Genomic DNA, 17,145 nt, shown 5'->3' on the forward strand with positions numbered 1-17,145 from the left:
AATAACAACACGCCTTTTGTTCTCTTACATATTCTTTGTTTTAATGTGGAAAAAGTGTTAATGTTGGGTTGGGATTCAAAGAGTGGTTGCCGGTGGATTGTAGAGACCATTTCTTGCAACTTGGTGAAGGTTGGTTGTTTGATTGATTTGCCCGTGTTTGATCATTATGGTTACTCAGTATAATTTTTTGAAATGAGATATCAATTAGTGAACTTGTGTTTGACCTCATTGAATTTAGATCATGGTTATGGTTGACTAGTAGGAAGTTGAAGGACTTGTCTTGAGTGGTCTATGATCTAAAATAAAATAATGCGCTTAAAGGGTCTCTGGACAACATGTATGACATGATGGTTGGGTTGCTATAGTTTAACTTTACGAGCTGTTAAATGTCTTGTTGATATTAGATATTTTGTTTTTGTATATGGATTTGGTATCCTTCTACCCTTCTAATATAATGTTATCTTTTGGCTGAAATAAAAAATTAGAATGTATGCCATAAGTGAAAGAAAATGGTTGTAGGCGTTTGCCAAATTGGCACTAAGATTGTGCACATCTTACCATGCTTAGACCCTAAAATAGCAAGAACTTTGTACTGAACTTCTAGATGGAGTGAAGTTTAAACTTAAATTGCTAGGTGTGTGTCTCTATGTCGGCTGCAATTTGATTACGTTGAGATGAGGGGCATATTAAGATTTTAAAAGTAAATAGTTTAAATTTCAATAGATTTATATCGTAAGATCGAAAATATTTGGACGGAATATCACGAAAAAGATTATAAGGATTGCACAAGAATATCTAAATCACTTTCAATGAATAAAACAAAAGTATAATGTATGATGAAAAAAAAAAGGTTTAACGATACAAAAAGAGAATCTTAAAATTTCAAAGTTTTGAGTGTAATTGTTTAATAACAGTGATATTCATATGTCTTATAACTAAAAAGTCCAATGAAATTTATTGAAAAAAATCTATCAATTTGTATTATAAACACTACTGGATATTTCATCTTAAAAAAGTGTTAAAACTTAATTAATTAATATAAATTTTATACACGAATCCCCTTTATAAAGAAATAATTATATTTAATAAACTAAAACTAATATTACTGATAGGAACAAATCATATGATATTATGGTGATCTTATTGGTGGAGTTAGGATTAAACTCCTTGATAATATAAGTTAAATAATTTACAAATAACCTAATTATCTAAACCTTTTACTCTCTCGTGAACAGTAGCACCTTTAGGAATTCTTCAGCTATCTCAGACAATGGCACTCATTTTTAGTTTTACTGGAAAGTTGTGGCTATTTATTTGGTAAGTAATTTGTACAATATATGATGGTAAAGTGAGGCAGTGAAGGGTATTCCTCTGGTGTGGTTTTGGGCGTGAAAAGATAATTAATTACAAATATACACAGATGGTGTAGAAGAGTAATAGGTATAGAAGAGGGGTAAGAAAGAGTTTCAATTTGTTGCTTGACGTAACCGTTTGTGAAGCAATGCGCAGGTATCATTCCATAGCTTTTTTGCTTCTGATTCCTCGTTTCCTAGACTTGAGCAGTTACTCTCGTTACAATCTGTAAAATATTTTCCACTCACTCCTTCTGTTTTTCCACTCAGCGCAACATAACACGTCGTTGATGCTCCCTACCAACATGCATTCATCTACTAATTAATCATACTCATAGTGGAAACTCATCATTAATTAAGCCCTAAAATATTTACAAACCTGTGATATCGATTTCAGTAACTTCGATGCAATGAAAAACAGGGAATCTGCATACAAATCTTTTTAGTATTTAGTTGCTTTAACCTTATGAAATCACTGACTTATTAAATTAATTACCCGTTATTAAGCCCTTATGTGCTCTAATAATTCCCGTCTTCACAATTCCTGGATGCACTGCGTTAATTGTTACATTTGCATTCCTTTCCTGCGATCCCACCCAAAAATTAATTAGAAATCATTGAAAATGTATTTTTAGGATATTCGTTAGTATTTGGCTTGGTTTAATAGGCGTGGTGATCACGATTCCACACAAATAATAAAATAAAATAAAAGAATAGAAAGTTTGGGGAGTTAAGTTATGTGTCATTTTCTTACCTTAAGTTGTCTTGCCACTTCCTTGACATGCAGAATTGTTGCCAATTTTGACTGAGCGTATGCGCGTGTGCCATTATAACTGCATTTGTTATTTAGAAATAATTAAGCTGCTTGTTATCTACATTTAATGCAATCAAATTTGATCTTAATTTTGCAGAGAAAGGGATCAAGTGGGATGGTGTTTGTACTTTTTTCCGCAGAGCATGTCGTTGAAACAAAACGCTGATCTTTTCACCCAGCTGTGAAGCACAGAAGAAACGTTTATTATTCTTCCTTCAATCCCTGACTTCTTTGCAGTATCTATCATTTTCTCTATCAGCATTTTCGTTAACAAAAAATGTCCTGCAATTTAACAAATAATATGGAATTATTTTTTCATCTCCTCATTTTTAATCATGCTTCACTTTGCTTCTTTAACTTGTGTGCACGCGTTTATGTCGTGGTTAAGAACTGCAAGAAATAGGTAGAATGGAGAAGTACCTAAGTAATTTGTAGCAAATGTCATTTCAAGTTTCTCTTCAGAGAACTCCAAGTTTTGAGAGTACATTCCTGCATTGTTTCTGTGAAATAAATATATTCCAGTCCAACTTTTAGCACTTGATCAGTATACTGACTTCACTTTTCTTACCTAATGAAATGAAGGAAAAATATGATAAAAGTAAAACTTACATGAGAATATTAAGGGGCAATTCTAAAGCTAAAAACTCTGAGCAAAATCTCTGTACAGAAGCAAAAGAGCTAAGATCGATCTCCAACAGAATAACCTCAGCATTAGGACTCTCCTTTTGGATTCTCTCTCTCACTTCCCTCGCCTTTCTTAAGTCCCTCGCACCAATCACAACCCTTACACCTCTTTTTGCAAACACTCTAGCTGTTTCAGCTCCAATTCCAGAAGTCGCACCTTCAATTCAAAATTCAACCACATTGCAACTTCATTAATTGAGCTAATCCCACATAATTTGAAAACAACACCACATTTGTTTAGGTGAAAGCTTAGCTGGTAAATTACTATCATATAGTATAATCCAAGGTAAGAAAAAGACGGATAGAGACGTCTGACACAGACAAAACAAATGCAGATTGAGCAAGTACAAATGAAAATGCGAGTGACATGGCAAGTAGAAAGTTTTCAAGAATATTCAGAATTAAGTGATGGACAACACCATAGCTCTGATCAGATTCTTGAAAAATTGGAAGATCAGAAAGGTTTGATCCTTAACCGTTTTTTATTCTTATTTATAGACTATATAGGTTTGGTCACAAAAATATGAATGGAACTGGAACCATGATATGTAACCATTTTTCATGATATATATTATTGATGTTGTTATATGGTGACTCACCAGTGATGAGAGCGGTTAGATTTGAAGGGAGCAAGGAAGAGAAATCTTCAGTAACTTGCTCAGCTGTTGAATTTGAGCCGAAACCACTTGGGCCAGCAATGCCTGCTAAGTACCGTAGTGTTGCCTTCATGGATTTTCCTGCTTTAGAATTTCACAAGGACAAAGCATTCGTGTCTGCAACTAAAAGCCACATACCTATATATATGATAACTCACACCTAGGTAGTGTTTGCTGATAATTTGCTATTTTAACATAGAAATTATCGTATAACGTAAGACTATTATGTGTTTTTGTTTTGACCAATATGAAACAGAGGACTGATTTCAATTACAGATCTTGTAAATATTGATCAGAATCGTAAACATTGTAAGAGTTGTGAAGTATGTAATTTTTTTAACCGCTAACATAATATAATTCATTTATATATCTGTGCTGATTTAACACGTGTATGAAACGTCATAGAACTTGCACTCAGAGCGTGGACTTGGACCAAGCCAAAGCCAAAATGATGAGCTATTATTAATATATTAATGAAGTTGTTTAGCAGCAGCTGAGCTCAGAGTTTTGTACAAGGGTTAGTGAAACGTAGTTGAGTTAGTGCATTGAATGGCACACAGTTTCTTCTTCCTATTAGAGTACCCACTAATTTTGAAGTAACATAATTGATTGAGAGTTGAGACCACCCATGTCGGATGGTCCACAAACTATGTGATTTGAAGCTACCAAAACGGTAGATATTAATTAATTATATCACCACGTATTCCATCCATCATCTCTATTTGCAATTCCTTTCGACATTTCTCCCTTTACTTTTCCGGTTTTCATTTCTCATAATTACTGCTGTCCTTATTAAGTGGCTTGCATTTTCCACTTGGCTGTGGACTTTGGTGTGTTTTTGGTAAAACTTTCAGAGTAGGTAATAATGAATAATTAAGAGTAACAATGAATCATTAATTATGTGAAGATTATTTCTCAAGTAAAACCCAATTCTAAATGAATCATGTTTCCTACCTGTTCCTCCTCCTCTAGTCTCTTTCACTTTTCTTATGGTAATCAATTTTTGAATGTGAATTATCTTGCCCTCTTTCGCAGTATCGAAGCAAAGTTATTTCCTTCAGTGGGGGAGGTTCATTTTTAACCCCTTCACTGCCAAAAAATAGGTTGTTACCTTAGTGACAGCAACTTGGCCTCCAAAAATCCTTACCAATGTTGGTAATAATTAACAGCTAAAAGGGTTAGCAAGAAGTTGGAGTTTCCATCATTTAAGTTGTGCCTTCCATTATCCATCAACAATCCATGACTTAAGTTTATTTTGTTTCTTTTAATATATGCTGACAGAACTATATCATCTGATGCTTTATACAATTGAAAGGACAAAGAGTACTAGACAAGAAGATCCACTCTCAATTGCTCAGCAAGATACGTGATCTGCTTTGCCCAACTTCTTTTTTCAAACTCCGTTCATATTATTACAGAAATAAGTTTTATTTAACAAAATAAAAAATATCACTGTCACATTCATATATTCCACTCAACTTCCTTTTTCTCATTCTTTTCCTTATTTTGGGTTACAACTATCATTTCCAAGTTTCAACCACAAGATACTGTTGGTATATATATATATATATATATATATATATCCAGTGTGCGGTGCGACATAAATATAGCTTGTTGCACCAAAAGTCACCTTCTTCTGCACGACCTAATTATATATTCTACTTCTTACGATACGTTAACGTCAAGAAATACAAAGAAAAAAAAGGTATAAAAATGTGTTTTCATACTCTCATCTTTTGCTTCAAATTATCTCCCAAATATATATCATCTATTCACCTTCTAATGATCATCTACGTTATACTATTTGTTACTTTTCAATGTAATAATAGTAATAAAAAAATCATTTTATATTACATATCTTCTTATCTTTACTAAACTTAGCAAGTAACCACATTAAGTCTTTATTTAAAAGTACGTTTCCTTTCTTTTTCTTGCTTTCTAACTCGAGTGCACAACTTGTTAAATAAAGGTATTCTTATTGTTTATTTAGTATATTTAACATCACTAATTATACTACTAAAAAACATCACTAGTTATATAGATATATTACAACGGTTTTATACGTATTGTATTAGTTGCAAATTAAATTTGTTCACACACTTGCACGCACGTAGTAGTTAAAACTTTCTTTATGCATCTTTTTTTTTCTTCAACAAGTTTTTTGACCATGGTCCTGCATATTAATTATATATAAAAAGTTAATCGTCGCAGTGACCAAAATGTTTAGGATACGCCAAGGTATCCAATCGTTCGCCAACACTATGAATGATTTGTAGAAAAAATGGTGCAACTTTTCAGAAAAAGGGAAAGAATTTTTCTCTTTTTGAATACATGAATTGTTAATGAATAAACCATAGAAATCAAGTGGCAAAATTCATGCACGTCAATTTGTTTTTATTAACGTTTTCTATAATGACCCCTACACATATTTTCTTATATAAAAATTGACCCCTACACCAAAGATTATTAGTTTTGACCAAGATTTATTATATGCATATATATCCCCATCTTTAAGTAAAGTAATTACAGTATACTTAATTCATGGTCCCTTTTTTCCCCAGGTGGTGCTTGCATGCACTGATGAAGAAAGAAGGTATGAATATATATGCATCCTCACACGTGTGCCACTAGAAAAACCAATTATAATTGCTAGCTACAACATGCATTGAGGATTTGAATTTAGACAGGGTTGCAGAGGAGGATATAGAAGAAATGAAAAGATTAATATGGCATGAACTTTATTCTTTAAATACATAAAAGATTTTAACAAGAGATATGTGTATATTATTATGGGTAAGGGTATGCTTATTCTTTTTTAATAAATCTCAGCGTGTTAAAAAGTTAGTATTTGACTTCTAGTAAACTAATGAATATTTAAAAACTGAATTAATGATGGATCTGTTTAAGACAATGAAGGTTGATACTTCGTTCGATATAATAAAATTATTACAAAAAAAAATATTAGAAAAATATAATATGATATTAAAATATATCAAATATGTTACAGTATTTGTGAATATTTATAAATAAACATTACTTAATATGTTGATGTGATGATGGCGTGGGTGATATAGGGGAATAACTTATTGCTATTTTTTTTTTCTTAGGATTACTTTTGTAAAATTTACAAATATGAGAGAAATTAAATTAATTTAGCATAATTTTATCACGAATAAAATGTGAAGTTGTGTCAAGTGTCATAACCTAGGTAGCACATAACCAACACTGATACCGATATGACACGAATACGGATATGGAGATACATATAATCTTTAAAATGTAGGACACTAGGACACGAATCTACATATTATATAATTATGAATTATATAAATTGATAATAAAGATTTATATGTACTAAAAATGTTTCAGTTTTTTTTTAAGCAGAAAGATGTTTTTCATGGCTGGTTCAAAATGATTTAGTCCTTATTATTATAATCATAATAAAAATTTATAAAGTAAATTTGATTTTTTAGAAAGTTAATATATTTTTTTTTTAAATTGTGTTAAACTCATAATAGAATTGTCAAAAATTCAACAAATATTTTTTGAATTAAACATTTCACCGATACGTGTCTTATAAGTATGCATCATACGAGAATCGATATCTGATAAGTGTGTCCGACAGTAATACTTCATTTAAGATTTTAAGACAAGTGTCTGAGATTCCTATCATAACTACGTAATCTTTGACATAAATGTTAGAAATTGTGGCACTTTGTCACTTGACACAATCTTTTAAAATTCTTAATTTTTTAAAAATAATCCAATTTTGATAAAAAGAAAGGGAGAAAAATAGGCATATGTAGGAGAAAGAAATAGAAAGCATTAGAAGCACTAGTTAGAAAGAAGTGGTGATGGAGAAAGCTGGTTTTGATGTGTGAGAGAATGATGGGTGGTGTTGGAGGTTTGACGGGCTAAAAGTAAGGCATTGATAGCGACGAGCCTTTGAAGGAGGGAATGCGAAGTGCATAAGGGTCCCATTCTGTTTCCCAATTTCCCAACACCATCTTATCACCTCCCACACCTCTTTCAACATCCACTTAGTTTCACACGTGATCTTCATTTCTTCATCCCATGCGCCTACACATTACTCAATCTCTAATTACTCCACATCAATCATCACAACCATTTCTACTCTTCCAATTCCACACATATATAATGCATACCTCACATACATCCTTCCATCACACTAAACCCATCAACTCCCTCATATATATCAACATGAAATCGTCATAAAATAATATAACTTTAATTAAAAATTATTATAAAAAATCATATATTGACTTTCTTACAAGAAAATTATGTCACAGTTACAATTTTATCAACTGAAGACTGGAGTAATAAGAGAGTAAGAAGGGTAGGTATTTAATACACACATGCTTGATTTAGTTGAGAAAAAGTCAAACAGTAAAAAAAAACAGATTTGACATCGAAATCACGCGTGTCCTTGTATTACGATTGAACAGATCCTTCCATAGAATATTTCCCACATAAAAACTAAATAATAATCAAATATATTTAATTAACACTCCCAAGAGATCCAAAATTATCATGTGTGACTTAACCTTCAAGCTAATTAGACATTCCACCTACAAAATTATGACTAGTTTCGCAACGTAGTTAGTGTGAAATTTTATTTCACGCACCTGATTAACACAATGTAACTCGTTAGTTGAAAAAGGTGTTTTTTCTTTTCAGATATAATGACGTATCATAAATTCGCAATTCAAATTAAACGCTTTAATATGTTGTCTTATTTCTCACTTTTTAATGTTATGGAACTATGTTTCGCGTCATCCTTCTCCACTCTTTTAATTAAATGTAATGAGCAGTCTAATTACTTTCATCATTCATCAAATTATTACACATGCCAATATTGTTAATCATTCCATACTACTACTATATGTGATCAATTAGTTCTTCTTATCCATTGCACACCACAAATTTATGCTGCTAAACTTATTGTTAAAATATAATTGTAACATAACTAAAAAACCCAGACACGTTTAATTTAAAAACACATTATAGTTATTGAATAAATCTTACTCAATAGCCTGTATGTTTAATTTTGTAATATGACTACCATTATAAAAAAAACTAACATTTATAAATTAAAAACCTGAGATAATATATGATTAGAATTCTATTAACATATCATATTCAAATAGTTTAAATCAAAACACAAAAATAAGAGATTGGTTTATCTAGGGGTGAAATTAATAAGTTGATAGGATTATTTCCATTATTGGTTGTTAGCAAGTTATATAATTAGTCCATAACTTTATTTGCTAGAGTCTATAACCTACTTATCTATATAGAAAGTGCAAGTCCTTTCACATTTGAGGTTTCTGCATTTGAGGTATCATAGCCTTTCTCTTTCTGAAAAGATAGAAAGAAATATTAAATCCACCACCACACGTATAGGGATGTCTTGTCTTCTTCTATGATTATAGAACTATATATGAACATATTAAAGTCCTAATTGTGTTGATTATTACTCGTATCAAATCATCAACAGCTCCACTTTATGGACACTAAAGATTTGTAAATTGGACCATAATCTAGCCATAGAAGATGGTATTTTTCTTATACAAAAATATATATTGTTAATCTTAGCTGGCTATTTTCAATGATAACAGTGGGAACAGAAATAGGATGAATAAATGTAGAGAAAATACAAGTGACGTGTATGTTACCTTTGACGGAAAAAACAATATAGTACCTCTAAACGACCATATGGTCCTACTGTCACAACCTTGTCCGCTACTATAATAGCCAAATTTACATACCTCAATATGGATATGCCTTCAACAAAGTTGAAATTTAACAATGCCGACAAACCCTAAAACGTTCCCTCCCATCAATCATAATACATAACTGCTCGTGTTTTCTTTTCATCCATATGAACATCAAAGATAAGATTACTGAAAATGGAGAGAATGTGCATGTTATGCATCATTTTGACTAGTGGTAGCCTCACGTGTGATACACCAATGAGAGTGTGAGAAGATGGACCCACATCACACGAGCCAATCACGGAACATATGGATGTGGTGGGCACACCAAGAATAGATTGTTAATTAAGTGCTACAATGTGTATTATTATTATTATTATTATTATTAGTATTAGTATTAGTATGAGAGATGTTTCCCACTGTTGGGGACGCTTGTATGCTAAGATTTGAAGAAAAGGTTGTTTGTCTTTATCGTCTTGCACCGAGTGTAAACAAAAAGAGCATGTTTGCACAATCCAAGGAGAAAATTACACTGTTGATTGTGGTTGATTGAGGATAATGGCATGTTAGCAACACAATAATAAAATAATAATAATTAAAGAATAACAAATAGTTCTTAAAAACCCATGATTACGTGAGTTGTTCTATAAGAAGATTGAATGGTGGGTAAAGGAGGCATGTGAATTGCAAACAATATTTTCGGGGACAGTATCATGTGTTTGCTATTTCTCGAGTGGGTTTTACAGTGGAATTTGGAGACTCTATGAAGAAAACAATTTGGAGTAGAACAAAGTAACCAAGAATAATGCCTACAATATCTAAAAATCAAATTCAGTGTCCAATAATTTTCTCTTTCTTTTTATAATCTTGTTATGAAATATTTGCTGATTTTATTGATGATTAATATATTTTAAAACTGATCACTTTATAATATGATTTATAAAATTTCAACCACAAAGTTTACATCAATTTAGGTCTAATTGAACTCTCCGTGGTTTTAAATGCAAGAAACTTTACTCTCTGAATATTAATCATAAAGATTTAAATTGTCCAAACCATACACACCTCACAAAATGGCTTGTATAATTTTCTCAATAAGAAACTCTGTCCTCATCTCTGAGCTTTTTCACAAAAAAAGGCCTGGCCTGTATTCGTAGAAGTCACATGGGGCAAATTTTTCCTGCATTGCTATAGTTTTTTTTTCTACTCTCGTCGAAAAGATCATATAATCTTTAAAAAATATTTATTTGAAATTATATAATTTGAAAGATATTTTGGAATTCACCAAAATAATCTTTAAATTGTATAATTTAAAATGATTTTTTTAAGAAATATATTTCATATTTAGAATTTAGAATGTGTTTTTCAAATTAAAAATACCTTCTAGATTTTCCAATAAAAAACATATTTCTTCAAAAAAAAAAAATTGTATTTGGGATGTAGAATTTGAAAGGTATTTTTGAATTTATAAATATCTTTTAAGTTTTACAATTTAATTTGTTTTAAAGAAATATATTTTGGATTATTGAATTTGGAATGTATTTTCAGAAATACCTTTTAAATTCTATAATCTATAATATAATTTTTTTAATAAAAAATAAATTCGGATTATTGTACAGGAAGAATTAATTTTCTATTGGTTTTGAAAAAACTTCAGGCCCAATACTGAGCCCAACAATCAAAGACTAAGAAGAAAGATATTTGGGCTGAAGTGGGTCAAACAGAAGCAATAGAAGGCTTCTTGTATTTACAGTTCCCTTTTTACTATATACACTGTTTTATTTATTTCTTTTAATGTGGGCCTGTTGCATTATGCCCGATTAGTGTTGGATGAAAGCTTAGTTTGTTTTTGTGAACCCCGTTGTTTGGATTTTTGGATTATATAAATAAATACTTGAAGATATAGATCAGCCATGACGGATAATTAGGTTAACTTGCCGTATAACCCATTTTTCTGATATGGTATTAACAAAAATTGACCAAGTCGAGACAAAAATGATTAACAAGATATTTTGAAGCAAAACCATTCTCTCCAAATGTTTTATAATTTTACTTTCAATGAATTAACAGTGTAAAGTTTTGTAATATTATTATCTAATCATGGATTATTAATACTGATAAATTTATTAACTTTAATAACTATTAATTAAAGATTATTATTAATATTTTTTATCTCTTCATGTATATTAAATTTAAACTCTTTAAATGAACTTTTTAAACTGTATTTAACTCAATGAATCCAAACTTATATAAAAGAAAAGTTCAAGTTTTTATATTATACTATTAACTATAGTATTAAAATTATTAATATTAAATATTGTATTAAAATTATTGATTTTTAATATATTATCAATAGTTAAACATTTTATACTAACAACTAAGTTTAAATTATAATAAATTTTAGAATAATTATTTTTTAGTTAACAAACTTATCCAGTTATGACTCTAAAATTTGACTGAATTGTCATAACTCACCGTATATGATATTTATATACATTATATCTTTTTTATTATTAATTAATCTTGAAATTTTAGAAATTATAACTTTACTTATTATTATTAGTTCAAATCTATAAATTAAAAAAATTTATAACTTCCACTTAGGTTTTATAGTTTTTAAATAAAAAATAATGACTGATAGTTACTAAAAAAAGTTAAAGCAAAAATATAATTACTCAAAACATACACATTTTACAAAACCAAATAAAATAAAATATAAATACATTGCATTATTATGATCTAGTGTAACTCTTAATACTAAATCCTCTTTTGGCTTAAATTTTTTAAAAATATAGCAAGTGTTGTGCGTTTATTGCATTATATAATTATAGAAAAATTTGCCTAAATTGAAACCAAAAAATCTAACTAGAGAAAATGATTTAAAACTTATAAATCTAGCAGTAAAATTTGGCCAATTTTAACTTCTTTTGAAAATTTTAACTTAGTGAGTCTCACACTTAATTAGAGATTTAATAAATATTTAATGAAGTAGGTCTCATGTTATTAATGAGTAACTAATGATATAACCACTTTAATTTATGAATTGTAACTTCAAAAAATTCTACAAATTTATATGGCATCTCTTATTAAAAAATAGATTTTAAGTTTAATTCAACTTAACAAATCAAAGTTTAATTTGCATCCCGCTTATATGCAATAAAAGATTTTAATATTACAACATGTTTTCTTACTAGCATTCCATTAAATCTAAAACATTGTGATTTATATTTTTAGAATATTAAACATTTAATTTAAGAAGTGTTAGATTATTCTTGATCACCTCTTTTAAGATTTTTGATTTCTAGATGCTTCTTGTAGTGTTTGGGTTCTAGATGCTTCTTGTAGTGTTTGGGTTCTAGATGCTTCTTGTAGTATTTGGATTCTAGATGCTTCTTGTATCACTTTAACCATAGTTCTTGTTTGGACTCCTTCATTGACCTGCACATTTGATGCTACTCCTAAATTTTCATCACAACCAAAAGAACGAATCGCGAAAAGGAAAATGTTGTTTTCTTTTAGTTGAAGAACCCATTGGAGTAAAAAGCACAATGAATCATATATTTGTATCTTGACACATGAATCTTTGGAGGAGGGTTTCATGCTTTCCTTGGGGAGTGAGAAGATCGGAGGCGCCACAACGTCATCGCCGATCACAACCGCCGATCCCAGCCCTCCAGCTCTCTGGCGAACAACACGCCCTCAAGTTCAGCTAGGAACTCAACTCAATTCTTTTTCTTTCATTGCTTCCATTAATCAAATTATTAGGGTTTTGTATCCTTTTTTGTAATGGATATAATATATTTTACCTTAACCCTTCCTTTACGTTTCCGTAATCCATTTCTACTTCTGTCTGGATCTCTGTTTTTGTGCTCATCATTAGAAGTTGGGTTGTGCGTTTAAACTGGTTCGAGTTTATCGTTTGTCGTAGTTATGCCTTTGATTATAGGGTGATTGGGGTTCATTGTTGTATGAAATTGTTTTTAATTTTCTGTGTGTGCTTGGTTGGGTTAGGTTTGTACAAATTATCCATCATGTTCTAGGACCACCAAAATGCTTTCTGATTTCTTTGTTAATTTTGTGTGTATTTTGGTTTTGATTAATTATTTTATCCCATGAGGTCTTTTGCATTTTTAATATCACAGAAAATATGGAGTATCTGTGAGCATGTCTAAAATCAGTCACCTTTTGCTTATATTGTATTTAGAAAAGAGGAAGGGATAGAGAGGTTGCTTATATTGGTTACAGAGAGGTTGCAGAAGCGTTGGAGAGGTTTGCGGAGATTTATGGGAGAGTTGAAGAAGCAAAACACAGGCGAATGGTGGAGTTGGAGAAATAGAGAATATAGTTTGCCAAGGATTTAGAACGCAGAGAATGAAACTCTTCATGGAAACTCAGTTTCACTTACAAAAACTCAGTCACTCCAATTCCAAAGATCCTTGTGGAACTGATTAGTTAAGTTACCCTCTTTTCTTTAATGTCAATTAAACAAAATCCACAAATGAAAAAAAAGAGAAAAGTTGAAGTACTGTTTGATTGGTGTTGTTTGGATGAATTTCTCCCTGATAACTTCTAGTAGAGAAAAAACTGAAATTGATTTCTTACAATTTTTGGTAGTAATTATATTAGAGAAGTTCTATAAATTATCTTATACAGAAATTAATTTTAATTTATTGAGAAGTCAATTTTATTTTATTTTCCTAGAAGGTTTTTTTTATGAAGAAGCTCGTCCAAATATGTTTAGCATGATGCATTATTGTTTTTAAACTTACCTTTGTCACCACAGAACAGGATGGCGACTCCTTAGCTGTAACAACAAAAATATTTATTGTAAGAAACAATCTTAACCCACATAATCAAATGACACTTAAGAATTTCTTTATGTTTTTCCACTGTCTGTTAGAAAAAGACAAATTTATTACTTGTTGATAATGTTGAAATTGAAATTGAGAGCTGATACAATTCACAGGCTACAATTTTTTCTTTAATTGTTTCCATCACCAAAAATGAAACTTCAATATCACAAAGTGGGAACGCAAATAGAAAGGACAACCATGTATTTCTTCTACGCTGATCAAAATACATAGATTTGTATGCCACTCATTAGCCCCTAGTTATGGTCTTGGATGCATTTATAGGCGTGTGACAGATTTATAGGGGGGAGATTGGGGGAATAGTTGCACAACTTGTACCGGTCTTCAGGGGGTGTGGCCTGTCACTTATATTAATTATCACTACAAAGGTCACAACGTGCCTTTATCTCTTGCATAAGAACTTCAGCGTTAGAATAGTGGTGATATCTTAACGCTTTACACAGTAAAAAACACTTAATTCACAAACCAATAAATCAATATTTTAATTAATATGTAATTTATTTTTTAATTAAAAATATTACTATAATGGACTGTCAATTATATGTATTTTACTTTTTGACGTCAACAAAATCTTTTTTCCAGTCAAAAAGATCTGTAAGCCTGTTTTCGATTACTTTTTTTTTGTTTTTTTCTTATTTCGTTGTTTTGATTGACAAATACCAACTGTTGTGTGCAGCATTGAATTGCAGCATTGAATGATGGTGTAGTATATGGAGAGAGTTTGGGACTGTTCATGTGATTCTAACATTTATTGGTCCCCCAATTCACGTTGGTTGGACTGTTTCTCATCCATCACCTGCATTCATATGAAATTATGGTAATTCAATCATTCCTTACTTTTGGACTATTGTGATGTTACGCTGAGTTATTATTTAGAACAAATAGGGTCAGTCAGAAAATTTGGTGGTCTGTACATTTAAATTTGAATTCTTTAGTTTGCATTTTATGAATTATATATGCATCTCTTTGTGTCCTCATTTTGCATACCGATATGTAATGTATCAATGTCAATAACTTAGTTTATGTTTCTTTGTATTTAAGCATAGATGTTTGTGGCAATTGTTTTGCGCATGATAAACTTTGCAATGCATTTTTAAGTCTTTCTTAGACTGCTTATGGCAAGTGGTCTCAATTTTATTTTTGTTGCGGGGTATTGGTGTGAAGGAAGTTGGTTTTGCGTCTAACATCAATAGTAGAGTGGGAGGGCCCAAAGTCCTGTACTCATTTTCATAATTATCCAATTTATCTTTAGGCTTACTTAGGAAAAGTTCTTTTATAATTATTTTCCCATTTTGGTTTCAGAACTTATGTTCTTCTTTATAAATGTTCTAATTTGGAACGTAATATAGTTTAGTTTAATTTTATCAATTTATGGATTATTAATTGACATTGGAGCGATGAACCTTGGATGGTTTAAGTGGACATAAGCTGAACCTTTGTTCCTTCCAGAAAAGGTTGGACTGGTGCAGACGACATTCATCAAATTTTGAAGTGGCAACAGATAAACAATCAATGACGAAACTTTTTTGTGTCCAAGTTAGGATCCTTTGTCACCTGTTTTGAAAATCTACTTTCTATCCTTCCTCTTTGACCATAGAAAGAGTAGGGATCATGATCACACTTGTGAGAAACTGAGTGTAACACGTCATTTTGATGCATTTATATCAGAGGGACCCAAATATAAATTAGGCAGTTGTAAGTTTTAAGTCATTTTATGCTCTCTACCCACTTACCTAATTTACCTGTTTGTTACCTAGAGGGGCTCACCGACAATGCCTTATATACATTTCAAATAAAATTACGACTTCAATCTTCATCTTCATATACTAAACATGGTCGTTGTTGTCAATAGTACCCCAAAGACAAGGGGAATTGAGTTTTAGATTCAATGAATTAATTGCCTATTTCAGGAATCAATAAGAGTGGACAGTTATAGATACGCATCGCCAGTTAACATAACGGCGCAATTAAACTAATTTATTTCTTAATTATTTAATTCATTCACGTTTAGATTAAACTAACCCATTATTTTTAAACATAAGTAAATTAATTAATCCATGTGACAGAGTTTTAATACATCGAATTAAATAGTTCAAAATTCATTAGTTGGACACATAAATATGCAATGGTCTCTTTTGATTAAATCAAATTTAAAAAGAAAAGAAAAATACAAGAGGAAAATAAATGGAAATAATGGAATAAATGAAAGAAAAAAATGTATTGTTTTGTTTTATTATTATTATTTCATATGTATTTTGTCCAATAAAAATGATAAGATTGCACAAATATATAACTCTAGTACTATACATACTAATAAAACATTATTGTCCTTATCTTACATCTTTTTATAGTTTTTTGTTTTTTTTTTACTTATCCACCTTTAAAATACTCAGTATATATTACATTATTCAGTAGTATAGTATTCAATTATTTGATTAGTTGAATATTATATTTAAAACTAAAATTAAGTATTTATTAGTCTAGTGGCGGGAATTGAATATTTTATTTTATTATTGAGCTTTATTTACATATGTTTCAAAGTGTATAAATATACATTGTTGTAAAAAGGGCATGCATTTAACTATTTTTCTACACTTTATTATATTACTCTTCTTCAAAAGTTCTTATAAACTTTCACTATTAGAATTTTTTTCATAGTATACTTTCATTTTATATTTAAACATTACAATCAAAGATCCCTTTCAAAGAGTCTATTAGTTCAATAAGGAAACTTTGCTCCTTCCACGATCCGTCCAACAAAGTTTCAAATTTAAGGAAGAATATTTGGTGTTTATAATTTAGGTAAATCCTTTTCAAACCACACATATTTATGATTATTATTGGAATATAAAATATTATCTTCACTTCTTCAAATTGTGATATGAATATTTCTTCATTCATAAATAACCTCACGACATATAAAAATCTTATTTCAAAAGAACAACAAAATAATGCAAAATAAAATCATAGTGATTCAACAACAAAACGAAAAAAAAAATCATTCAAGTTCAACTTGCCAAAGATCTTGAGTTC

General features: G+C 30.3%; 1 protein-coding gene and 1 long non-coding RNA gene across 3 annotated transcripts; one reads left to right on the forward strand and one right to left on the reverse strand.

Moving 5' to 3' along the window:
- Nucleotides 1-1,107: 1,107 nt before the first annotated feature.
- On the reverse strand, nt 1,108-3,752 carry LOC137807900 (short-chain dehydrogenase TIC 32 B, chloroplastic-like). The gene is made up of 8 exons (XM_068608746.1): nt 3,450-3,752; nt 2,776-3,007; nt 2,587-2,666; nt 2,295-2,448; nt 2,107-2,185; nt 1,849-1,936; nt 1,732-1,778; nt 1,108-1,649 (listed from the first exon to the last, which is right to left on the reverse strand). The coding sequence occupies exons 1-8, from the start codon at nt 3,577-3,579 to the stop codon at nt 1,467-1,469; spliced, it is 993 nt and encodes a 330-aa protein (XP_068464847.1). The 5' UTR covers nt 3,580-3,752; the 3' UTR covers nt 1,108-1,466.
- Nucleotides 3,753-12,524: 8,772 nt separating this feature from the next.
- On the forward strand, nt 12,525-15,928 carry LOC137807901 (uncharacterized). Of its 2 annotated transcripts, XR_011080612.1 has the most exons (3): nt 12,525-13,692; nt 14,789-14,929; nt 15,562-15,928. It is a non-coding gene; the product is annotated as an uncharacterized lncRNA (long non-coding RNA). The 2 variants fall into 2 exon arrangements; XR_011080611.1 differs by lacking the exon at nt 15,562-15,928 and having other exon boundaries at nt 14,789-15,085.
- The last annotated feature ends 1,217 nt before the right edge of the window (nt 15,929-17,145 follow it).

This window comes from Phaseolus vulgaris, chromosome 3 (assembly GCF_000499845.2).
Source record: "Phaseolus vulgaris cultivar G19833 chromosome 3, P. vulgaris v2.0, whole genome shotgun sequence".
NCBI lineage: Eukaryota > Viridiplantae > Streptophyta > Magnoliopsida > Fabales > Fabaceae > Phaseolus > Phaseolus vulgaris.